At 44.7% G+C, this 27,342-nt stretch overlaps 1 protein-coding gene across 16 annotated transcripts in view; it reads left to right on the top strand.

Moving 5' to 3' along the window:
* The window catches only part of baz2ba (bromodomain adjacent to zinc finger domain, 2Ba), a 160,960-nt gene that overhangs the window by 71,964 nt on the left and 61,654 nt on the right, over positions 1–27,342 (top strand). For all 16 annotated transcript variants that reach the window (XM_060918688.1, XM_060918686.1, XM_060918687.1 and 13 more), the window contains 2 exons: positions 19,211–19,360; positions 23,626–23,826. In XM_060918688.1, coding sequence (XP_060774671.1) covers positions 19,213–19,360; positions 23,626–23,826 — 349 coding nt within the window. In that variant the 5' untranslated portion in view covers positions 19,211–19,212. The remainder of the gene's footprint in view (positions 1–19,210; positions 19,361–23,625; positions 23,827–27,342) is intronic.

Below are 27,342 nucleotides of genomic sequence, written 5' to 3'. Positions count from 1 at the left end.
CTTTGGTTTTCCGTAGACCTCAGTGTTCCACACACTTTGGTTTTCCGTAGACCTCAGTGTGATTTGGTTTTCCGTAGACTTCAGTGTTCCACGCGCTTTGGTTTTCCGTAGACCTCAGTGTTCCATGCACTTTGGTTTTCCATAGACCTCAGTGTTCCACACGCTTTGGTTTTCCGTAGACCTCAGTGTGCTTTGGTTTTCCATAGACCTCAGTGTTCCACGCGCTTTCGTTTTCCGTAGACCTCAGTGTGCTTTGGTTTTCCGTAGACCTCAGTGTTCCACGTGCTTTGGTTTTCCATAGACCTCAGTGTGCTTTGGTTTTCCATAGACCTCAGTGTTCCACGCACTTTGGTTTTCTGTAGACCTCAGTGTTCCACGCACTTTGGTTTTCCATAGACCTCAGTGTTCCACACGCTTTGGTTTTCCGTAGTCCTCAGTGTGTTTTGGTTTTCCATAGACCTCAATGTTCCACGCGCTTTGGTTTTCTGTAGACCTCAGTGTGCTTTGGTTTTCTGTAGATCTCACTCAGCTTTTTTTGAAAGTGATATATTTTTTTGAACATTCAGAAGTCTTGATTGTGTCTTTTAAAAGTGCGCTAGCACAAAAATTGATGGGGGGAAACACCAAATGTGAAAACAGCCAAAATTCCTGATAAAGTGAGACATGATGTATAGCAAAAGCTGAACCTGAGCCACTAACTGTTGGCTTTTCTTGATGGGCCTTTTCCAGAGACCCAACCCAGGACTTCACTTAATTTCTGATTAATTACAGAGCCGGAGTGTGTGTTAACGAACACCGCTCTGGCGTCACACCTGTTTCCTTACTGTAGCCTTTTCCCTGCTGATCCATCAGCATTACCGCGCCGCTGCCCCGTCCTAAACGGCAGATGGATTTTCTGCCCTGGGTTTATGCTCCTGCCAATGTTCTCATACACACACGTACACATACACACACTTCTGTTCCCACTAATGGAGAGGAGAAATCCCAGTTTGTGCGTGTTCGACTGGCACTGCGCTCTAAATCATTTTTTTATTAGGATCAGGAATAGGTAATCATGTTGATGTAGCCTGGGGGAAGAGACGGGGAGCTGAGTAAATGATTTAGGGCTTAACAAGAGAGAAAGTGATTAAAGTGTGTGTAATATAGAGTAATATGTGTAATTATCTCTCTGTCTTTCCCTGTGCCCACTCTGGTGTGTGTGTGTGTGTGTGTGTGTGTGTGTGTGTGTGTGTGTGTGTGTGTGTGTGTGAGACGTGGTTGTGTATGGATCTGCATTTTCAAGTTATCTGAGACGTTGTATTTGCAGGGACAATCCGTTTGTCTTGCTGTCTCTCTCTCTCACACACACACACACACACACACACACACACACACACACACACACACACACACACACACACGCACGCTTCTCTGTAATGGACTGTCTAAATATATCCAGTTTTGGCCGGATCTGAGCGTTCTGCTGCCTCCGGAGTGAATAAGAAATGGGCTCCAAGTAAAGGCTGGGAAGAACAGCAGATTCATCAGGGTCTCTCTCTCTCTCTCTCTCTCTCTCTCTCTCTCTCAAGATGTAATGATTTAGAGGACATCCAGTGGGAGCTGATGGAAGATGTGCTGTGGATTTGCCTCAGGTTCTTTCAAACAGACCAGTAAGCAAAGCATTAGTGCTGAATCGTGAACAGTTTGGAAATAAAGACTTCCTCAGGACTTTCCGTGCCACAAATCCAATCTTCAGCATTACAACTGCAGAAGTGTGTATGCATGATGTTCCCGGTTAAAACCCGGTCCCTTTAGCATTCCGTATAGCATTCAGTATTCCATACAGTTCAGCATTCTGTTCCCCTCACTGTTCCGAACAGCTCCGTTCACTTTTCCCTTCCCAAGAACTTCTGTGTTCCATAGACTTTAACGTTCCTTACACTTGAGTTTTCTACATGCTGTAGTTTTCCACGCACTTCTGTTTTCCATACACTAAGTATCTCATATGCTCATATACTTTTGTTTGTTTCCTAATCAGTCGAGTTTTTTTTACTCTTCAGTATTCCCTGCACTTTACTCTTCCGTTCACTTCAGTATTCCCTACACTTTACTCTTCCGTTCACTTCAGTATTCCTTACACTTTACTCTTCCGTTCACTTCAGTATTCCCTGCACTTTACTCTTCCGTTCACTTCAGTATTCCCTACACTTTACTCTTCGTTCACTTCAGTATTCCCTACACTTTACTCTTCTGTTCACTTCAGTATTCCCTGCACTTTATTCTTCCGTTCACTTCAGTATTCCCTGCACTTTACTCCTCCGTTCACTTCAGTATTCCCTACACTTTACTCTTCCGTTCACTTCAGTATTCCCTGCACTTTACTCTTCCGTTCACTTCAGTATTCCCTACACTTTACTCCTCTGTTCACTTCAGTATTCCCTGCACTTTACTCCTCCGTTCACTTCAGTATTCCCTACACTTTACTCCTCCGTTCACTTCAGTATTCCCTGCACTTTACTCCTCTGTTCACTTCAGTATTCCCTGCACTTTACTCCTCTGTTCACTTCAGTATTCCCTACACTTTACTCCTCTGTTCACTTCAGTATTCCCTACACTTTACTCCTCCGTTCACTTCAGTATTCCCTACACTTTACTCTTCCGTTCACTTCAGTATTCCCTGCACTTTACTCTTCCGTTCACTTCAGTATTCCCTACACTTTACTCCTCCGTTCACTTCAGTATTCCCTTCACTTTACTCCTCCGTTCACTTCAGTATTCCCTGCACTTTACTCCTCTGTTCACTTCAGTATTCCCTTCACTTTACTCTTCCGTTCACTTCAGTATTCCCTGCACTTTACTCCTCCATTCACTTCAGTATTCCCTACACTTTACTCTTCCGTTCACTTCAGTATTCCCTACACTTTACTCCTCTGTTCACTTCAGTATTCCCTACACTTTACTCTTCCGTTCACTTCAGTATTCCCTACACTTTACTCCTCTGTTCACTTCAGTATTCCCTACACTTTACTCCTCCGTTCACTTCAGTATTCCGTATAGTAGAAGGTTTTTTTTTGTTTTTTAACACTTCAGCATTGCATGAATATTAGTGTTCTGTACACTTCAACATTCTGTGAATGTCGGCATTCCGTTCACTTCGGTTTTGCGTTCACATCAGCATTCCGTACCCTCAGTGTCCAGTAATCTGGGTTGTTTTTTTTTTGTTTTTTTTAACTTCTTTCCCATTTCAGTGTTCAGTAGTCTTCAGTGTCCCATGTACTGGAGGTATTTATTTATTTAGGTGTTCTATACACATCAGGACTTTAACATTCCATACAGTTTTCTATAGATGCCAGTGCCAGTACTTTTTGTTCGGATTGGTGAAAGTCTGAGTGCAAACTTGATAGATGGCACTGAAATACAGCTAAAACACCAGCAATCTGAGGTGTGTGTGTGTGTGTGTGTGTGTGTGTGTGTGAGAGAGAGAGAGAGAGAGAAAAATTTATTTAAAGGCGTTTCTGGCTCATTCAGAACAGATACCAAGTTCTGGTATGGATCAGTAAGGAACAGAAACAAAACCCAAATGTGATGACCTGAACATTGTGGCACATTACACTGCTTCCTGTTTGACCAAGGCCGTGTTTGTGGGCCGAGTGTGAGTGTGTCTCTGTGTACCCTTTTTGTTGTGTGTGTGTGTGTGTGTGTGTGTGTGTGTGTGTGTGTGTGTGTGTGTGTGTGTGTGTGGTGTGTGAGAGAGAGAGAGAGAGAGACTACAGTCCACTGTAATGCCTTGGGGCCGAGGTATTGGTTAGATGGGGAACAACCAGCTTGGGAATTTACCCCCCTACATACACACACACACACACACACACACACACACACACACTATTCTGTTTGCTCAGTGTCACATTAGCGATGCGCTTTATGTGGTGTGACAGCTGGTTGTTGTACAGTTGGGTATTTGAGAGTTTTATGCACTCGTGTGTGTGTGTGTGTGTGTGTGTGTGAGAGAGAGAAATAGAAATACATAACAGTTTTGACTTTGTCTAGACATCTGGCGGGCATCCATGGTGAACATCGATGAAAAGGAAGCTTCTGGAAAGAAAAGTGTGATTTTGGGAAGTGAAGGAGCAGGAAATTATGGTTTTGGAAGGAAAACTGAAAGTTTGGGGAAGCAAATGGGATGATTTTGGGAAGGAAGACTGACATTTTGGAAAGAGAATGGTGTTGCTAGAAGCTAAACAGCATGTTTAGAGGAAGAGGGTGAATTTGAGGGTGAAACAGATTATTTTGGGAAGTGAGGAATAAAGCGGAATTCTGCTTTTATTTAAAATGCTAAAAAAAAAAACCCTGCTCTTTTTTGGTAATTTGGGATAATGTGTGAGTTAAGCGTAGATGTACTTATCTACAGTTAAACAAATGTGTGTGGAAATGTGCCAGAAAGATTTTAGCGTATGTGTGTGTGTGTGTGTGTATATGGAGATCTGGTAATTCAACACAAGGCCAAAGAGCAGCTCCTGGCCAGGGGACCCACGCATCCCAGCATGCACTGCTTTGCCATCTGTCACGGGCCCTTTGTTTGGGTGTGGGTTGAGCTGCTGCTCTCTGGTTACTCATAACACACACACACACACACACACACACACACACACACACACAGACATATCCAGGCGATGTGATCTCTGAGTCAGTGCTTCCAGCCGTGCACGTTGATGTTTTGCTGTTAGCTCTCTGATTAAAGCTCGCTGATGTTAGATGGTGTTTGCTAATTGTGTACTGAATGGTCTAGAATTTTCTGACATAAGTTTCGTGTGTGTGTGTGCGCGTGTGTGTGTGTTAGGAATGATTCTAAAAATACTACTAATAAGAAAATAATGGTTTCCTTTCGCTGTTGTGTAAAAATACCCTTTACTAATCCAGGGGAGAAAAAAGACTGCTGATACTAGACATTTGCTAATCACTACTCTCGGGACACAAATTTGGGCGAAGACATGGCCTAATAGTTAGAGAAGCAGCTTTAGGACCAAAAGGTCGCTGGTTTGATTCCCTGGACCAGTAGGAATGGCTGAAGTGCCCCTTGAGCAGGGCACCAAACTCCCAACTGCTCCCCAGGCTGCTCTGGGTATGTTGTACGTCGTTCTGGGTAACAGTGTCTGCTAAATGTCATTAACGTAATATAATGTAAATTTTTAAAAAAAGAGCCTTATTTGTGCATCTTGGTGTCACTCGTGTCACTGACAGGATGATGCATCAACCGCAAGACACGGCGAGTTGAAAAGGCAGGGAACAGTTCATGGGTGCCAATACTTTTGCAAAACGTGCTGGGGTGTGTTTTTTTTTTCATGAATGCAAAAGAAAATTTGCCACTAAAGAAAAAGCCATTCTAGCGATTCAAGAGACGTTTTTGGCGATTGACCTATCTGTGATCGCCGCTGCTTTTAGCTCCGCCCACATGCCCTTTGTTTCAGAAACAAAATCAGAGCTTAGTTTAGTAATGTTACACATCGCTCATCCATGGAAATAACGTCGTACTGTAGCACCTTGTGTGTGTGTAACAGTGTGTGTATCATGATGATAGCGCTGGAGAAGTGTTTGAAGGTTGGTTGGAGGTTTTTTTTTTCTTTGAAAGGACTGGCCTCAGTTGAAAAGGAAAAAAAAAATCTATCAGCTCAGTGTCAGTGGCATTGAAATCACTATTATCAGTTAGACCTTGCAGCTCTGCTGTGCTTAAAGAGTCCTTTTAGATTATACTGAGTGTGACGGGAGGAAGAACAGAACACACACACACACACACACACAGCTGAGACAGGTGAAATAGTGACTAGCACGTCTCACTGCACAAAACCATCCTTGCACGCAATGCTGTTTTTTTTTCCCGTCCTCTGATTCCCCCCCCGTTTCTTCTTCCAGCCATGCCTCCTTTGGTCTCTATCTTTCTTTCTCTCCATTTGACTGTCTCTTCCTCCATCCCCCACCTCCCCACCTCCCTCACGCCCCTCGTTTGTCCATCTTTGTCTCTGTCTCTCCGGTGTGGCTGCCAGTGTCGCCAAGCAACTGTGCTGCATGACAGGCGAAGCCATCTCATGCTCGAGGAGATCCACTCCAGCCAATGGCGTTATAGCAGGCGGCGTGGCCGGTCGGCAAGGACAAGTGAGCGAGGTTGCATTTGGATCCTCGTTAACCGCGGAGCCCATCACACACCACACCACACCACACCACGGATCACACCACAGAGGTCACATTGCTCTTATAAAAGTGACAAGTTAATGTAGCGGTTTAGAGCAACACAACTACACAAAAGTGGCTAATGGGAACCCGGCGACATCACAACACAGTTCCCAAGAGGGGAAATGTGTGTGTGTGTGTGTGTGGCCCTCTGTGCTCTATTAGCACAGGAGCTGGAATGCTCCGGTTAGCACCGAGCCATTCTGAAGCCTCTGCTGCCGGATTAGTTTGCCTATCATCAACCATCTGTTAACATTGGACATAATGCACATAGAGTAAGACATGTCTCTCACACACACACACACACACGATACAGCACATCTCACACGCACAAACTCACATTACTGTCTCTCAAATAACTGATGTTATTCAGATTATATGATTTAAAGTAACAGTGCAGAAAGAGTGCACTCGGGCCTGAACCACATGTTGAGTGTTGAAAAAGTGCGATATTCTGTACGCTTGTGTATTCCGAACACCTGAGTGCACCGTACGCTTCAACATTCTCTACAGTCCGGTAATCCTTACATTTCAAGATTTTCCATACACTTCAGCATTCCATATGTTCCAATGTTCAGTGTTCCCCACACTTCAGCATTCCGTACACTCCATTATTCCCTATTCTTCAAGATTATCCATACACCTCAGCATTTTGTTCTGTTCACTTTAGCATTCTCTACATACCAGTATTCAGTAGGGATGCACCGATACCACTTTTTTGAAAACCGATACGAGTACGAGTACAGTAATTTCTGTACTTGCCGATACCGAGTACCAATACTGATACTACCCCCGCCCCATCATACAATGAAAATAAATGGAAAGGCAGATTTTATTCTTATTCTTTTTATTCTCTTTATGAATTTCTATGGGCGGCACGGTGGTGTAGTGGTTAGCGCTGTCGCCTCACAGCAAGTAGGTCCGGGTTCGAGCCCCGTGGCTGGCGAGGGCCTTTCTGTGCGGAGTTTGCATGTTCTCCCCGTGTCCGCGTGGGTTTCCTCCGGGTGCTCCGGTTTCCCCCACAGTCCAAAGACATGCAGGTTAGGTTAACTGGTGACTCTAAATTGAGCGTAGGTGTGAATGTGAGTGTGAATGGTTGTCTGTGTCTATGTGTCAGCCCTGTGATGACCTGGCGACTTGTCCAGGGTGTACCCCGCCTTTCGCCTAGCCTGGGAAATCCCATGCTGCTTTGCACAATCGTTCCGATCTGAAAAGACAGCATGGAAACTATGGTCTAAAGGCTCGCCTGAGTTAGGGAGCCAATCAGAGAGTGGGGAGGGGTGGAAGGACGGTGACGCGTACTACTCGACAAATGGAAGCTTGTAGTTTATTTGGGACTGTTTACGGATCACATTTAACATGGCGGCGAGCGATACGAACCAAACTAACCAAACCAGCTTCTCATATTTGTCTTGCACAAACGGCAGTAATCGTTCAGTGCCATTGTTTTCCTATTTTTGTTTTGCCTTCCCTTTCTCTTTCCTTCTCCGCCTCTTCGTCTTCTTCGTCGCTCTAACTACGTCACCGGGTACAACTGCCATGATTGGCCATGGGTTACGTATACGCCAAATGATAGACATTCGCAACGTCCAATAAACGGCCGTTGACAATCGTAAACCACACCTCCCCTACGAGAAATTCAATAGGCGGATTCCAGACCATATTTCACTTGTGATATGGTCTGGTGTTAACCAGACTACCTTTCGCCCGTAGTCAGCTGGGATAGGCTCCAGCTTGCCTGCGACCCTGTAGAAGGATAAAGCGGCTACAGATAATGAGATGAGATGAATTTCTATGCATAGGTAGCACTTACCAAACAGTGAGTATCAACTGAACACTTTATCCAGCTTTGAACAAATAGGGAATCACTTTAATGGTATCTATTGCCATCTTAATTAAACAAAAGACTAACAGCACACACCTGGCGACTTGTCCAGGGTGTACCCCGCCTTTCGCCCGTAGTCAGCTGGGATGGGCTCCAGCTTGCCTGCAACCCTGTAGAAGGATAAAGCGGCTACAGATAATGAGATGAGATGAGACTAACAGCACACATGTTGCAGCCTCTGACACAGGCCTGTGCTTTTTCTTTAAGAGGCACTTTTTTGAACATTCTGACATGTCTAAAGGGCTTGTGTCAATTAAACAAAAAGTCAATTACATGCCCATATTTAAATTAAACAAATGTTAATTATCAGGGATTGCTGTGAAATAACTTTTCAACTCACACTGAACTATGCCCTATGCTTTTTTTTTTTTTAGAACGTAAAAGGCAGATTTTTTTTAAGGAACAAAATCATCTCTGCATGTTCAGGTGTCAGCCTGTTTCTACTTTCATTCACAATGTTTACTGTTGAGCTAAACAGCCACTCGCTTTCAACACTACTGCAAGGCGCTGAGAGGTATCTGCAAGCCGTTTTGGCCAAAGTAGGGAACCTAACTTTGTTAACCTTCCAATATTGTAGTGGATCGTCCTCACGAACCAAAGGAGGCTCCCCAAGGTATGTCTTTAATTGCGCAGTACAGCATACAATGCCTGGGGTGAGTGCTACTGCTGCCTGCTCGTTTGCAATTTCATTGAAGATACGGTCAAGACAGCTGCTGCTGGTCTGGTCTGTGCGTGCTGTTTTGGTGGGTGGCTCCTGTACATCTTGCGCGCCCTCCTCCGTAATTTTCTGCAACTCAAGTAGCAGCATATCCTTGGCCATTGTGGAAGCGTTGGTTCTGGAGAAAAATCCAGTTTTGTACCTGAACAAAGAAAACATTTACCGGTAGTTAGATAACCTGTATTTATGTAGCTGTAGCATATACATGCATAATTACCCCTTTTCCACCAAAACAGTTCCAGGGCTGGTTCGGGGCCGGTGCTGGTGCTGGTTCACAACTCGTTCAACTTGCGAGCCAGCTGAGAACCAGTTTGCTTTTCCATAGCTCGCGGTGCTAAGGGAAGCCACGTCATTATGTCGCTGTATACGTCAGTTACATTGTTGTATACGTCAGTTACGTCGCTACGTTTGCATAACCCTTGGCGCGAATATCGAAGCAAAAACAACACGGAAGCAGCAGCAGCAGCAACAACAATAATAATAACGGATGACTTCGCGTTTGTACAGCTGCTGCTTCTCGTCGCTTAAAAATGGCGATCTTTCGCGGTCTTGTTATTGTTGTTGGTCTTAACAACTCCGCCCCCCCGCTGACATAAGCGGTTCTTTCCTCTGGCCCAGCAGAGAGTTGGTGCTAGCCTGGAACCGGTTTTTCTGGCCCCAGAGCCAGTTCTTTGTCAGTGGAAACAGAAAACCCAGTTCCAAACTAAGCACTGGCCCCGAACCAGCCCTGGAACTGCTTTGGTGGAAAAGGGGCAACAGAGTCTCTGCAAAGTAACGTCACTTTTGTTAGAGCTGAAGCTTTTCTCTCTCTCGCGCGCACATGCACACACACACACACACTAGGCCTACCTCGGGTCAAGTAAGGTTGTGATGATGTAGAGAGGGTTTCCTTCGATTTCGGCGAATCTCGTCTTGACAGCAGCAGCCAAGGCCGCCTTCATTGTTTTGATTCCATGGTCCTCGTCTGTCTCTCTAGACAGGAATCGCTGCAGCACTGAGATGGCAGGAATTACATCTCCCGCCGTTGCGTCGGATGAGCTTACTCTGCGTGTCAACTCCTCAAACGGACCTAGAACTGTAGCTGTTTTCTCCAGCAGTGTCCACTGGTTTGCGCTGAGGTTGTCTGTGTCGTTTTCGGATGTGTAAATCCCCAATGCCCGTTTTTGTTCAATCAAGGACTGAATCATGTAGAACGTGCTATTCCAGCGAGTTAGTACGTCCTGTTGGAGGCGTTTTGTAGGCTGGTTCATTGCCAACTGGATGTCTTCGAGTTTGGAGTAGGCTAGAGGAGACTTTAAAATGTCCAACTATCCTATGACCCACTGCCACCGCATCAGCTACACTCCTCTGTGACAGTAGACCCTGATTAACCACGAGCTGGAGAGAGTGAGCGGTGCAACACAGGCTCGGTAGTCCAGCATCACTCATGCCCCGAATCATATTTCTCGCGTTGTCGTGGAGGACAACATGAACTGAATTTTTTTGAATCCCCCAGAGCTGTAGCATATCAATGAATATCTCCGCTACTGAGGTATTTCACCTGACGTCACAGGGTCACGTGACGCCCCGGTGTCCACCATTTTGGACGGCAAGCTAGCTAATGTCAACAACAGTAGCTAGTATGTTACTGTAGCAATATTTACGTTTAGTCATTTGGATGACTGTTAAAACCTTTCAGTCTCAAGTTTTTCCTTTACTGGATTTACTAGTTTACTGAGCTAGCGCGCAATGGCTCCCGGCTTGGCCGGCGAGCGCGCGATGGCTCCCGGCTTGGCCGGCGAGCGCGCGATGGCTCCCGGCTTGGCCGGCGAGGGCGCGATGGCTCCCGGCTTGGCCGGCGAGCGCGCGATGGCTCCCGGCTTGGCCGGAGAGCGCGCGATGGCTCCCGGCTTGGCCGGAGAGCGCGCGATGGCTCCCGGCTTGGCCGGAGAGCGCGCGATGGCTCCCGGCTTGGCCGGAGAGCGCGCGATGGCTCCCGGCTTGGCCGGAGAGCGCGCGATGGCTCCCGGCTTGGCCGGCGAGCGCGCGATGGCTCCCGGCTTGGCCGGCGAGCGCGCGATGGCTCCCGGCTTGGCCGGCGAGCGCGCGATGGCTCCCGGCTTGGCCGGAGAGCGCGCGATGGATCCCGGCTTGGCCGGAGAGCGCGCGATGGATCCCGGCTTGGCCGGCGAGCGCGCGATGGCTCCCGGCTTGGCCGGAGAGCGCGCGATGGCTCCCGGCTTGGCCGGAGAGCGCGCGATGGCTCCCGGCTTGGCCGAGCGCGCTAGCTCAGTAAACTAGTAAATCCAGTAAAGGAAAAACTTGAGACTGAAAGGTTTTAACAGTCATCCAAATGACTGAACGTAAATATTGCTACAGTAACATACCAGCTACGATGTTGTTGACATTAGCTAGTGCTAACAGCTAGTTGCTAATACACTGCTACAACTACACCGACCCTAATAATACAGTTCTTGGTCATTGCCTGGTAACAGCAAATTTATAACGGGCCATGTCTCAACAGACTAAGAAGTTATTTCAATGCCATTTAATAACATTTTGTTTATCCTGAGGACCGAAAGTAAATGAAAATGTGAACAAACCTTAGCTGTAATCAGATGGCGACCACCGGCTCCAGGGACGACCCGCTGATGTAGGCATGTTACCCAGCCTGACACAAAATATTTGTAGGCATCCAAACTCGTATATGCTTTCAGATCAATACCTGTGTATGGCGATGGGTTTTTAACGACATAGGTATACAGATCATGTGGGCCGAAGTCAGGTAAAGACGAGGGCTTCGTGTACTTCCGTACGTCAGTGAACAATCCTGGTGGAAGCAGGTAAACGTCGTTCTCTAAGCCTGCTAACCTCAATTTTTGCAAATCCCTCTCCCTCTGCTCGCCCTGTAAATGCCCTACGTCGCTGGATAGTGAAGGTGTTTTCTGCATCTCGCTCCTTTTTCTTTTATGTTTTTCGTTTGTCGCCTTCCTCGCATTCAAACTGATTCGAGCCGTGCCGTCCAAAATGGCAGCATCACATGACTTGGTCACGTGAGTGAAATACCTCAATAGCCAAGCTTGTGTGGTGGCCTCGAAATGGTCTCGTGTGGAGTATAACTTGATGACGAGTAAACGCCTCGTCATCTATCCATTGGGCTGTCAAACTTAATAGTGACATTGGGCAGACACTGCTGCTCCAAATGTCGGTCGTAAAACTTATTGATTTGACCTCATGCACCAACGACTTCACGTGAGCTTTGACGACATCGAACACTTTAGGCAACATCACATCTGTGATGTAGCTACGACTGGGTAGCTCGTATCTGGGCTCAAGAACATCTATAAGACGCTGAAACCCAATATCGTCAACGACTGAAATTGGTTGGTCGTCCAGCGCAATATACTGGGTAAGTGCCTCTGTAATTTTTTTTTGCCCGAGGGCTATCTTTGGACATTTTCTCCCGCTTCAGTAAGACTTCATTCAAAGTAGGCTGCTTTTGGCGGCTGCTAGCCTGCGTGAACTCGGCGTACTGGTCACCATGGTGTGTCTTCAAATGTTTGATCAAATTGCTCGTATTAAACGAAGTGTTTTCCCTCCCACCCATCTATACCTTGGCACTACATAACTTGCAATCCGCCTTACTCCTGTCGTCCTCCCTAACAGAAAAATACTCCCAAGCTGCTGAGCCCGACGACGACATGATTGCGCATGTTTAAGCATCTGACTTGCGGCTTCTTCTTCTCTGTCTCTTCGTTCTAATTCTAATTCATTTTCCTGACTCTTTGTCTCCCCCTAGACATTGAAATGAGGTAGAACAACAAATGGAATCCTGAACGTGACCAGTGATGTTGTGTACTGCCATCTAATAATGGTATCGGTGCATGGTATCGGCAAATGTTTAAGGAGTACGAGTACGAGTATATTACTGAGGTATCGGGCCGATGCCAGTATCGGTATCGGTGCATCCCTAGTATTCAGTATCATTGAGCATTCCCAACACCATAGTAGTTCATACACTTAAGCGTTCTTCACTCTGCCGTTTCACCAGGATTCTCTTAAGGACCTTACACTCTGGCATTCAGTAGACTCCAGCATTCCATTCCCAACATTCCAGCATTCAGTAAACTCCAGCATTCCATTCCAGCATTCAGTAAACTCCAGCATTCCATTCCCAACACTCCTGCATTCCTTACACTCCGGCATTCAGTAAACTCCAGTATTCCATTCCCTACATTCCAGCATTCAGGAAACTCCAGCATTCCATTCCCAACATGCCGGCATTCCTTACACTCCAGCATTCCATTCCTTACACTCCGGCATTCAGTAAACTCCAGCATTCCATTCCCTACATTCCAGCATTCAATAAACTCCAGCATTCCATTCCTGACACTCCAGCATTCAATAAACTCCATCATTCCATTCCTGACACTCTGGCATTCAGTAAACTCCAGCATTCCATTCCTTACACTCCGGCATTCAGTAAACTCCAGCATTCCATTCCCTACATTGCAGCATTCAGTAAACTCCATCATTCCATTCCTGACACTCTGGCAGTCAGTAAACTCCATCATTCCATTCCTGACACTCTGGCATTCAATAAACTCCATCATTCCATTCCTGACACTCTGGCATTCAGTAAACTCCAGCGTTCCATTCCTTACACTCCGGCATTCAGTAAACTCCAGCATTCCATTCCTTACACTCCGGCATTCAGTAAACTCCAGCATTCCATTCCCTACATTGCAGCATTCAGTAAACTCCAGCATTCCATTCCCGACACTCTGGCATTCAGTAAACTCCAGCATTCCATTCCCAACACTCTGGCATTCAGTAAACTCCAGTGTTCCATTCCTTACACTCTGGCATTCAGTAAACTCCAGTGTTCCATTCCTTACACTCTGGCATTCAGTAAACTCCAGCATTCCATTCCCTACATTCCAGCATTCAGTAAACTCCAGCATTCCATTCCCTACATTCCAGCATTCAGTAAACTCCAGCATTCCATTCCCTACATTCCAGCATTCAGTAAACTCCAGCATTCCATTCCCAACACTCTGGCATTGAGTAAACTCCAGCATTCCATTCCTTACACTCCGGCATTCAGTAAACTCGGGTTAGGGTTAGGGTCATGTACATTAACATGAAGGCCTCCAAGAGGCTCATCTACACTAGCAGCTGCCTGAATCTGTGGGACCTCCTGCTGCACTGCTGCTGTCTCACTGGACTCTTCCCTCTCAGCATCTGACTCACCTGTATTATATAGCATATAGGGCATATACACTGTGATCATGGACAGAGATCATTATTGATTAAACAATGTTTACCTATTTCAATTGGGCTGATTTTAAAGCATTTTCAGCATTCTGAATATCTGGCTACTGGGTATCATTTAGAATCTGTCTATCACATCTGTTCTGTGTGCATTTTCTGACATAAAATAGTTTTTTTTAGTTGATTTTTATTCTCTCTACCTGTTGCCTCTGTAGTCCTGGCCTCTCCATGCCTAGTTGGTTCACCAGCAGGATCAGACTGGCTTATCTGCTGCTCTGAGGCTACAAAAACATTTCATTAAGGGTTAGCCTATTTTGCTGAATAACGTAACATGCTTGAAGTTTTTTTCCCCCCACAATTTAGCCTAGATTGTGATTGTGTAAAATTTAGGCTATTTGTCTCCATTTGTTAAAATAAATTAGGCTATCGTGCTGACATCTTTCTGAATGTCTGAACAATTTAACATATATTTATCATATATCTCTGTTATCTTTTACATTACAAATAACTATCTTAGTTTAAATAAATAACTGTTAGACCATCCTCTACCTGTCCCTTCAGTAGTCATGGCCTCCTCGGGATCATCAGTAGCGTCAGAAGGGGTTTGCTGCTCCGACGCTACAAAAACATTCCAGTAATGAGATGCTGTTTAATGGGAAATTTGGTCTCTGCATTTATTCCAATCGTGAATTAGTGAAATGCACACAGTGAACACACAGTGAGGTGAAGTACACACTAAATTATACCTCTAAATTATGTTTATTACTGTCAGCTTGAAACTGGATATTTGTGATTAATGGTGTGTATTGGGCTCTACAAAATAAACTATGCTAAATTGACATTGCGCAATAGCCTTATTTATTTAGCTTTTGCCATAGGAAGATCTATATATATGTACATACATCATAGCATGGGAAACCACAACAGCTTGCACCAATTACAGTGGCCCCATTGTACTGAATTTGCATGTCTTTAAACTATGGGGGAAACCCACGCGGACAACATGCAAACTCCACACAGAAAGTCCCCTGTCGGCTGTGAGGTTCAAACCCGGAACCTTCTTGCTGTGAGGCGACAGTGCTAACCACTACACCACCGTGCCACCCTTACACTGACAGGAGGCTACAAAATTATTTCCATATCTCTCTTTACCGGCTGCAACTGAGGTCTGTCCTCTGGAAAACCCGTCTGTTAATTTCGCACATTTGGCAGCATCTTCTTCCAACTCCTTTCTTCTTTTTGTCCTGGCCTTTTCGGCTCCACCTGGCCTCTTCCTGCCCTCCATCACCACTGACTGACGCTTCGCACTATTCTGTTGCTATATTTAATTTTGCCGCTCCAAAAAAGACGACTCGTGGGCCCAACCAACTTAAACATTTGGGAGGGGAGAATTCATCAGATGGTAGAACCCATCTAATCTACTGCGCTGTAGGGGCTGTACTGTCAGATGAATGGAGAATGAATGCAAGAATAAGATTAGATAAGTGTCAAAATTATTTTTTCCATCCAACCGGCCCAAATTTGAGATTGACATGAGCCGGCCCATCGGGAATCCTCCCGAATCTCCCGATTACCCACTACGGCTCTGTGTGTGTGTGTGTGTGTGTGTGGTACAGTGTACAGATGAGTGCTGTTTTCAGTACACAGACTCCCCAGCATATGACCTTCTCATTTGTGGGATGTGGGAGCAGCTGTTTTATTTCTAGCCATGCCATTGGCCAACTTGAACCAAGCCGAATTAATTACACAGCTCACGGAGATTACAGCACAGTGCCACGGTGGAAGGCTGCTAATTACCTATAAAATCAGGCTAATTCCGACGCTAAACCCATTTTTAATTTCTGATAATTAACTCCGGATCGGATCCTTAAATACCCCAGCATACCGTTATTGTGCTAATCACGGTTGTTGTTGTGAATTATTTGGAAAGCCCCGGCCTATTACGGTCTGCATTAACTGTAATCACACCGAGTGATTGGTTGGCGAAAGGTAAACCTTGTTTGGTGTCTGTCCGTCTCCGGTGTTGCCATAGAGACACTCGTGTGCTGAAAATGTTTAATCTTTGTTTAAGGAAATATTTGTCAAGACTTGTGTGCACAGGCAGATACGTTCACATGTCCTCGTTCACGCCTCAGGTGTTTTCTGTGTTGTGTGAATGTTCCTTCAGGGGGTTTGTAGTGAGTAAGGCCAGTGAAATTTCCAGCTGTCTTCACACACCGCTCCAAAATCACTCATTTCCTTCATTTTTTGGCATCATCATCATCATCAAATTATTATGAGTTCTTGTTCCCTGTGGATGGGGGCGGGGTCATGCCAGAAGAGGCCACTCCTGCCCGGATAGAAATGTTTCAGAATAGATAGAGACAAACCTTGCCCGCAGAAATAAATCCTCCCAACCCCAACTCCATCCGATCATCAACCCCAACCCCCTCCACCCCATCCAGCCCCCTCCACCCCCGCCCCTAACCAATAGCATATGCATATTTGTATTATGCATTTTTTTTAATAATTACTGTGTTTCAGTTCTTTATGTTTATATGAGGTTTGCGTAGATCTGGAAATATTAATTCCTAGGACAAGCGAGGACTTAGTTTTCCTTAAACTTGTTCCCAGGATTTGGGGTAAAAGTGTCATGACCTGGTTGACCTTTAGGAGGCTGAGTAATGAGGACACGGACTATTAGAGAACAAGAACTGAAGGAGAGAGAGAGAAAATGGAGGAAGCGTAGAACAGGACATGGCCTCTGCGTCTGTCTTTTCCTGTGTGTGTGTGTGTGTGTGTGTGCGCATATCTGCCGATCCATCAGCATTACTCATGGGCGAGAGTAGTTAGTTGATATTCTGCGGATGGTTCCATCACTGAGATCTAATAGCATGTGTGTGTGTGTGTGTGTGTGTGTTTGCTGCAGAGAGAGCAGAGCAGCCCAGGGGACAGGCACAGAGTGTTGATGTATAACGATACAATAACAAAGGCTTGCCGTAAAACCGGTGTGTGTTCTAGCATGGCCGAACCTCGGAGAGAGAATCGAGTCCACTAGGCTGCGCGACAAACCAGTGCATGCAGATCTCTCTCACACACAAACATACGCACATGCACGTGCGTGCACACGATCAGTCACTCAGCGTTGTAGAAATGAGGGCTGTGTTGTGCTATATGATATGTATAGGCTTTGTATAGATTACTTCTGAATCATAGACCTCCAGGCCCTCATGTAGGTACGACGGTCAGATTGTCAGATACACACCTTAAAGATGCTGACGCTGGTCATGAGGTTCCTCAATTTGATTTACGGATTTGTCCCATGTTTGTATTTTAAGCAGGAAACAGCTTTTCCAGAAAAATAAGAGTGATAGAAATGAGATGTTTAGGATAAGAGTCTGCTCAACTTGTGTCTGATCTGATTGATTGATGCTATTTTGCAAGTTGAACACTTGAGTATTCCGGTCACTCAAGTTTTCCGAACACTCAAGTATTCACTACAATTGAGTATTCCCTAGACTTTGGTATTCCTTACATTCAAGTATTCCATACAGTTGGGTATTCGCTAGACTTGAGTTTTCCAGACACTCAAGTATTCTGCACACTTGAGTATTCCCTAGACTTTGGTATTCCGAACACTTGAGTATTCCCTAGACTTTGATATTCTGTACATTTGGGTATTCGCTAGACTCGAGTTTTTCATACATTCAAGTATTCTGCACACTTGAGTATTCCCTAGACTTTGGTATTCCATACACTTGGGTATTCCCTAGACTTTGGTATTCCATACACTTGGGTATTCCCTAGACATTGATATTCCGTACACTCAGGTATTCCCTAGACATTGATATTCCATACACTCAGGTACTCCAAAGATTTTGATATTCCGTACACTCAGGTATTCCATAGACTTTGGTATTCTGAACACTCAAGTATTGAATTTGGAGTGTTCCCTACACTTTGGTGTTCCGAACACTCGAGTATTACATTTGAAGTATTCCCTACACTTTGGTGTTCCAAACACTCGAGTATTACATTTGAAGTATTCCCTACACTTTGGTATTCCGAACACTCGAGTATTACATTTGAAGTATTCCCTACACTTTGGTATTCCGAACACTCGAGTATTACATTTGAAGTATTTCCTACACTTTGGTATTCCGTATACTTTGGTATTCCATATATTTTAGTGATCCATTTACTTTCACTTTTGTCCACTTCAGTATTCCATTCACTCATTCTGTACAATTCCTATCCAGCATTCTGTTCTGTACTCGTTTCGTTGCACTTTAGCATTGCTTGAGTGTTCCCTACACTTCAAGACTTTTTCATGCACCTCAGCAGCATTCCCAATACCTCAGCATTCCCTACATTTTTGAGATTTTCCATTCACTTCAGCATTCTGTCCACTTCTTCAGCATTCCGGGCACCAAAGTGTTCCATTTGTTCCATGTGTTTTGTTTTTTTTTATTTATTCATTTATTTATTTTTAGAGTTTTGTTGATTGCGTGAAGTATATACTGATCCGCTGTATTGCTAGAAAACGGTCCGCTCCGGAGAAACAGCGCTCCGTATCTGAACAGCGGAAGAGGAGGTGCTTTTCAAATTCCGTTAACCAAAGATTAGACAGACATGACACAGACTGTGTGTGTAGAAAAGAGTCAAATACGTACGTACAGGTTGATCTTCTCTCCTTTCTGGATCAGAATCAACCACAGCTGGAGTAGAAAGAGTAATTTTCCTGTTAAACACATCGCCACGGAGACGCTGCCCGTTTTACAGAGTCTAAAAAGGGCTGTGAATAGCCTCGTAAATCATTGTGCGTCTCTCTCTCTCACACACACACACACACACACACACACATATACAGGTGTGTGTGAACCTGTGACTCGTCTCTACTTGAGTCTATCTCTAAAGTAAATGAATTGTTAAACTGACAAAGAGAACAAACTATGCCAAGGCTTCTGCCCAAATCTGTCATTAACATGCAGTCTGGGGGGGAAAAATGCTGTGTGTGTGTGTGAGTGGGTGAGTGGGTGTGTTGCATCGAATGACTAGTGACTGGTTTTAAATAGGTATATTGTTTAGGGTAAGTGAGATGTAAAAGGAAGAGTGGCAGCGTGTGTGTGTGTGTGCACTGTTTCCAACCACTCTGATTTGATTGCCTTTGACAGATATGGAGTCTGGAGAGCGACTGGCTTCGCCTTCCTCCACCCCGGTCTCCGTACACACCAGCTCGTCTTCATCCTCATCCTCGGTGTCCCCGGCCTCCAACGCCAAGAGCAGCCTCAACCACGGAGCCGTAGCCTCGCTCGCTGCCTGCGGTAAGAAAACACACACACATGCTATTGAATGTATATGTATTGAGCTTATGCTCACACATTTTGTCTGATAATTTAAAAAAACAAAAACACTCTTTCCTCTGCCCATCTGCATAATCGTGTGTGTGTGTGTGTGTGTGTTGGAGGCCCTGGTCCCTGCCTTCCTGCTGCTGGTGTAGTATAGAGCAAAGCGCTCTGACTGGCTCGTGCCATAATTACCATGTTATTGTGGAACATGTGAAAACACCTTCTTCTCCCAGCCAGGCTTTAGCGCTCACAGCTTTGGCTGCAAATTGAAAAGCTGCTGCATTAATGAGACTCTGACAATTAACTAGGCTTTTGTCAGGCTGCTTCTGCTGCCGAGTGCCTGAGCGTCTCTCTCACCTTCCCTGTCACACACCCTTTCTTTCCTTTCCCTTAGTTTTCCTTTCCCTTTGTTAAATTTTCCGTTCCTTCAGTTCTCCGTTCTTTTTCCGTTCCTCACCTCCCGTCCACTCGGTGTTGAATCAGTGTTTCCTGACGCTGTAACTCGGATGCCTTTGTGAGAATATATGACTCCGTGTCAGCTGCAGTGTGTAATTTATTCTCGTCTCTCGGCAGCACAATATATTTTTCATCCCTGTGTCGATCGTACGAATTCTCCATTAGGCGCCCATATCGACCATCTCTCCAGTCTGCAACTGTTCCTATATATACATACATACGTGTGTGTGTCTGGGTGTGTTGCGCCTGTTGCACTAGCCTCAAGTTGCTAGCCAAGTGGAGCTTTGTGATGAGGCTCCCATTGTCTCTGGAGGGCCGAGATCTAAACAGGGTGTCGTTTTTATCGGCGCGTTCTAAAAGCACACCAGCCTCTCTGCCGCCTTTCCGATTTCTACTGATATTTCAGATGGGATTTATTTTTTTTATTTAATTTTTTTTTTTTAAATGCTGTCTTCAGGACTCAACAGTTGAAATTTCACTCTTACAATGAATAAATAATAGAGCATAAAAGTGTACGACTGTACTTTCCAGAAAGAATATTAGATTTTAAAGTTACAACTGCACTGAGAGTCAGACGAAACTGTCGAAAACGTTTTAAATGATCTGTAAAATCCTGAAAATCCAAAAATTATTTGACCTTTTTATTTTTTATAAAAAAAAGGAGCTAAAAATAAAATGTCATACTTTTCAGGCTGTGCAGCATCAGTGTACCAGGGGAAGGGGGTGGGGCTCCGATTTGCATATTCATGTAATGTGGAGTTCTTGGAGGAAGTAAGAAAAAATACTTTTTTTTAGTCAAAACCTTCCTTTCTTTTTCTTTTTGCTCTTTTCTCATTTGTTTTCTTTCTAAGAAAATAAACTGTCATTGTCATGATGTAAACCATGCAACATCAGTGTACAAGAGGAAAGGGGTGGGGCTTGTAGGTTGGGACGGGGGAGGAGAAGGGGTGTTTCTAGTTTGCATATTCATATATTGTGGAGTTCTTGTGAGAAAATAAGAAAAAAACAAACAAACAAGTGCTTGAAACTTCTCTTCCTTTCCCAGTCTTTTCCTTTCGTTTTCCTTTTCCTGACCTTTTCATTTCCTTTTCGTTTTTCGTCCCTTCTCTTCCCTTTCCCCACTTTTTTCCTTCCCTGTCCTTTATAAAAATAAATAAATAAAAGCCAATCATTTTTCAACGCAAATGTGGGCCATGCAGCAACATCAGTGCACCAGTGGAAGGGGGAGGGGCATATAGGGCTGGAGGCGTTCTCTCATTTGCATATTCATAGAATCTGGGTGTCTTATAAGTAAAGAATAAGGTTTTGGGGTTTTTTTTGTTTTTTTTGGCGGGAATTTTTTTGGTCTTGTTGACGAAAATCCAAGTTTTTGGTGACTTTCAGCTAGTGGTTTTTTTTTTCCCCTTCTTCTTTTATTTCCCAAGTGCGTCCAGCTGAGCGAGTCGTCACGCCGACGGACACCGAAGCAAGTCCGCTCTGAAATGGAGAAGACGTGAGCGTCTCACAGGGCTAAAATGGAGAGCACATGTCTGCGCTCCGTCTCCTCAAACAGGCTTGGCAATTAACTCCAATCTGTCGGCGTTGGCGTGATTGACGCCAACAAAGGGCACGTTAATCCCTCTGCTCTGCATCCCACACGAGTGGGGCACGGAGACGCAGCGGCGCGTTCTGAGACGGCCCTGTTTGTCACAGTGAAGGACGCAGAGGAAGGAGGGGACACTGATGGTTGATTTTGTGTGTGTGTGTGTGAGGGTAAAGAGTGTGACAAAAAAAAACATGAAGGAAGACAAATAAGGGAGCGAGTGACAAAAAGAGAGGAATGGAAGGATTGTGGGTAATTCTGCTCTGCTCTCTCTCTCTCTCTGTGATTTAATTATCGGCGGCTGAAAGCGCATTAATGTGAGGTGGACACTTTCCGCCATTATGTGAGAGAGAGAGAGAGAGAGAGAGATCAGGAGCGACGTCAACCTTTCCAGAGAACATTTATCTATCTCCACGTCTGCACTTTCTCCCTTTCTCACTCTCTTCTGTCCGGTTCTCGATTCTGATTGGTCAGAAGGCGTTGATTGATTTTCTCCGGATCCCCAGGTTTAAAATTAACGTTATGGTTTCTATAGTAACAACTGTTGATATGATGATGTTTTCTATAAGGACGTTTGTTTAACCTTTAAGGAAGGAGTCTCCAGTGTCAGAGGGAAAGACTGCAGGAAGGTGTGTGTGTGTAGTACCGTAGATGTGCAAGAGTCTATGTGTGTGCGTGTGTATGTGCATGAGAGAAAGAAAGAGAAAGACAGAACCTGAAGCTTGTAAAGTGAGTGGTGCCTACTGGGAACACTTTCTCCTGCACCATCCGTCCATCTCCACCATCCACACACACATCTGTTCATCGTCTCCTCCCAGTTGCAGCAAAAAAAAAAAAAGCCTCTCCATATTTCTCCGTCATCACTTTTCCCTCCTCCTGAGCCTGACCTGGCACTCGGCCGCACTGCCGCTGCTGGAGCGCTTCATTCTGAGCGCACTCACTAATGTAAATTAAATTTATATGAAATATGCGGTGCAGAAATTGTACCTGACTCCTTGAGGAAACATCATCGTGCAAAAAAAAAAAAACAACACTCCAGTGGTGGTGATGATGATGGTGATGATGATTACAGTGAAATCACTCTGGTGATTTAATGCATGATGTGATGTGTTTTACCAGAACAGAGGGTGTGTAAGCGTGCGAGCTCACTGGATCACTCCCAAGGTTGTTTTTTTCTTCCTTTTTCGCCTTTTGATCATAGCTTTCGGTCAGCGTCTGTCAGCAAGCCTGTGATTACATTAAACACCATGTACTTATCACGACTGTTGCATTCGAAACTCGCCCATAAAAGCCACGACAGCACAAGTAGAGAGAGAGAGAGAGAGAGTGTTCGCTTTTTCTCTCGGTGTGGAACTAATGGCATGGGCTCTCCCTCCAAAAGTGAATTACGTACCGGGATAACAGCTTGTGTGTGTGTGTGGGGAGCTTTTCAGCTCTCCTCTTCTGGCATAGAATTGTGTGTGTATAGAGCTGGGAATCTGCATGATAAATTTTCCATGTGCGGAGTCTTATCCGGGCTGATCCGGGTCTCCTGCCATGTTCCCGTGAATCCGCGGGAATCTTTCGCCCTGCAGAGTCGCAGTTGCCTCACTGAAGCTGATTATTTTCCGACAAGAGCGCACCATCCTGAAGAGCTTTATTCCCCTTACACAACAGGAAATTTTCCTCGGTTGGCATTTTTGTGCCTCCACTACTAACGTTGCTCCTCATTCCGTTCCGAGTGCGATACCTCGAGAACAGATAGTTGGATTTGTAAGGAATTATCCTCAAAACCAGCACATGAACTGATCAGATTTTGGAATTTGATGAATTCAAACAGGGTGAAGGTCAGAGCAAGGTCAAATGTCTGATAGGTTTTTTTTTCTTTTCAAAAGCTTCCTTCTTGTATGAAGAATACGATGAATTAATACCAAGAAGGACCGAGAGTTTGGTTTGTTTGTTTGTTTGTTGAAGACATCATGCTTTTCATCTGTATATAGTTACATTTAATGTTGCAGAGCATCAATGAAACAGGCTAGTTCCCATTCACGTAAGGCTTTTGCTAACTTTCACCAAATTACATTTAAAAGACGAGCTTCTAATCAATCACATCCATCTCCTGGGAGAATCCCATCAATGCATCACGCAGAACTTTACAAGAGTTCATGTTTATCCAGTCACATCAGGGTGGATGTGTTTCACTGTGTGTGTGTTTTGGTTTCAGGTCCTCTGTTTGGGGTGACAGGAAGTGAGCAGCCGTTCAGCGTCAACTCTGTGACCTCGGTGCCCAGTGCCTTCCCCGTGATGGCGCATCCCGCCTTCGGGCTGCTCTCTCCCGGCACGGCGCGCCCTGAGTTCGGCGGTCTCGGAGCGCTGGGAATATCAGCGGCCCTGGCAGCGCACCCGCAGCTAGGGGCTTTCACAGGTCAGCCCACAGGTCATTCTGTCCGTTTCCATGTAAACTAACGATCCCAGAAACCAACCTCATGACTCCGTGGATAGGTAACGTGTCGAGGACGTTTTGAGAATTTTAATCAAATCGTATCGTTCTGTTCCTGTCGGTATTCTAATGAAGCTCAACAACGTCACAATCAAAAGTCGGCACATCAGGTGAAAATTCAGATTCAATCCAAATTGCTTGAAACTGCTCTCACTTTTTACGGAATTAAAATATGTTTATCCGTTCTTCAGATAAAACAAATCAGAGATTGAAGAAACGGCTTAATTTTTAGAAAACGGCTGTAATATTCTGTCTGAGGGTCACATGGTCCAAACTGCGCCTCATTAACCAATGAGATCAAATGTTTTTTTCTTCATAACTTTTCAATTTTTGCAAGATATTTACATAGAAATTGGCAGAAACATAGATGGTTGTATACTGAATACAAAGTTTTAAAAATTAGTTTAAAAAAATGCAAATTAATATTGAATTAGTATAAATTATGCTAATTATGTAAAAACGTTAAATCAGTACACTCAATAAAAAAGTAATAAAAGGTTATTTCTAATCCCTGTAGGCCTTTGTATTTCTCAGTAGGGCCGACTAGTGTTGATATTAAAGAATATAAATGATTATTTCGATTAATATTTACAGCTTTCAAGGCGAACCTCGAAAAAACTGTCTGAGCCACGTCCAATAAACAATTCACATTAACTGAACTGAAATCGACACTTGCGTTTCTGACTTCCGTTTTTTTTTAACTCTCACTCCGACCACTAAAATCTCAATATTTTTCATCAAAACAACTCTAGTTATATTCTAAAATAGTTATTTATTGACATGAATCAGTTTGATTTGAAAAAATAAGTAGGTAAAGCTATGAAAACTCACTTCAAAGTCTTCTGTGAATTAGAACATCAAAACTAGCAGAGGGAAAATTTTGCTGAATCCTTTATCAGAAACAGTGAGAGCGAGAGAACATCGCTATAAAAGTGATCTGATCAATATTCACGAGTAATCCAGTGGGAAACCGATCAGAAGAGAGAGAGAGAGAGAAAGCCTGACCACTTTCCTGGGACTCAAAAAGAAAAGCAGCAGCAGTTTCCTGACGTCCCGTGAGCAGTTTTTACTCTGTTGTACCGACTTCAACCTGCCGTTGCTCCCAAAGTACTGAACAGATCCTAACTAGATACATTTCTGTGGAAAGCAGAGATTATAATATTTTTATTGATAGAAAATATTCAGGAGTTAAGCAATGACAGGTTTGGAAACTTAGATGAATGAGTGTCTGCGTGGACAAGTTTCACGCCATGGCCAGCGAGCGTCTGATACACCTATCAGAAGAGCACCAGCATAAAATCACATCATCGATTATTATTCAAATGAGTTAAATTCCTGCTCAGGTTATCAGGAGGTCAGCTTTTTCACTTCGCACATGCATGAGTTGTTTTTCGCTGTTCCTTTGAGCTCCTGGCCTTTCAGTTCATTTCAGTGGTTTTTTTTTCTTTTTTCTTAATTTGCATAACAACAAATGACCTCAGTTTAGTGAGAGAGAGAAAGGCTACGTTTACACTAGACCGTATCTGTCTCGTTTTCTTCGCGGATGCACTGTCCGTTTACATTAACCCCCCTGAAAAAGCGGGGAAACGGGAATCCGCCAGCGTCCACGTATTCAATCTAGATCGTATCAGCTCCGGTGCTGTGTAAACATTGAGAATACGCGAATACGCTGTGCTGAGCTCTAGCTGGCGTCTCATTGGACAACGTCACTGTGACATCCACCTTCCTGATTCGCTGGCGTTGGTCATGTGACGCGACTGCTGAAAAACGGCGCAGACTTCCGCCTTGTATCACCTTTCATTAAAGAGTATAAAAGTATGAAAATACTGCAAATACTGATGCAAATACTGCCCATTGTGTAGTTATGATTGTCTTTAGGCTTGCCATCCTTCCACTTGCAAGTAATAAGTGATGTGCGCTGGGATCTCACACACAGCGGCTCAGTCCCGAATCGTGGCTTGTTCACTTCACTCGCGCGCTCTGTGAGCTGCGCAGGGCCGGAGTGTGCACCCTCCAGAGGGCACTCGCTGTTCAGGGCGGAGTGATTTGGAGCGCAGGATGCCTGCGGAGCCGAGCGTATCCGCGTATTGGTGTTGCTGTGTGCACGGCTAACGGTTTTAGTGTAAACGCGAATCGTTTTAAGAACGTTAATCTGATGATCCGCTGATTCGACGTAATGTAAACGTAGCCATAGAGAGAATGGAAACAGCAGTATTATTTGTTTGCAATAGACGTCACTTCCAGTAGTGATCCGCCTCATTTCCAGTTGACGGTCAGGCATCGCATTTGTTTACAGTCATTGCTTTGCAGTAGTTTCTTGTGTTTTGCCTCCAGATTGTTGTTCTGTATTTGGATGTTCAAGCTGATCAAATCAAGAAAAAGACAAATGATATGATAGGATACCAAAAGAAGTCGTGCACAAGGGTGAAAGAATGAAAAATATCTCAAAAAGATGCCGTGAAAAATGTCTCGCAAACCTTTCACTGTGTTTGAAAGGAATCGAGAGACCGCATGCTCGTGTCTGCAGTGATCATTTTATTTAAAGCTAGACGGCCTTTCAGATTTTTCAAGTGTCGGTCATAAAAAGAAGAATTTTTCCCGACACCCAATTATTTTTGTTTAGTGACCGAAAGCTACTGAGTTCGAATCACAGACTTCCAATTTTATTATTATAATTTTTTAAACTGAACAATTAATGAATTTATCTCCACACTGGGTGGCACGGTGGTGTAGTGGTTAGTGCTGTCGCCTCACAGCAAGAAGGTCCGGGTTTGAGCCCTGTAGCCGGCGAGGGCCTTTCTGTGCGGAGTTTGCATGTTCTCTAAATTGAGCGTAGGTGTGAATGGTTGTCTGTGTCTGTGTGTCAGCCCTGTGATGACCTGGCGACTTGTCCAGGGTGTACCCCGCCTTTCGCCCGTAGTCAACTGGGATAGGCTCCAGCTTGCCTGCGACCCTGTAGAACAGGATAAAGCGGCTACAGATGATGAGATCTCCACGTGGCCCTCAATTCTCCGCTATTTTTTCCTGCTTCACCATGACCCAATTCTCGATGCTGCTGTATGTCATGCGTCACATCACAGGTGATCTTTCCCTGTTCGCGCAAGGCATTGTGGGATGCAAATTTGAAACAGGAGAGAAAAATGGAGGACGTGAGTGTGCGAATGAAACATGAAAGAGCGACTACAGTAACGGAAAGAAAGCGAGAAGAAAAGACGTTATGTTATATACGAAGGAAAGGAAACACAGGACCAAACTAATAAATATCGGCACTCAGCGAGCACCTCGGTGTGATCAGCTGTTCGTTTAGCGACAGAATGATGGAACTGTCAGTGCACGCTCAAAGGGAAACCTGCGCATGCGCACACACACACACGGACTTCCTCTGTCTGCTTGACTGCGCGAAGTGAGCGATTTCATGCACATTATTTGCTTTAATCCCCT

The sequence above is a fragment of the Neoarius graeffei genome, chromosome 4 (assembly GCF_027579695.1).
Source record: "Neoarius graeffei isolate fNeoGra1 chromosome 4, fNeoGra1.pri, whole genome shotgun sequence".
NCBI lineage: Eukaryota > Metazoa > Chordata > Actinopteri > Siluriformes > Ariidae > Neoarius > Neoarius graeffei.
Note: the sequence above shows the minus strand (reverse complement) of the source record. Positions and strands in the feature narration are given on the sequence as shown.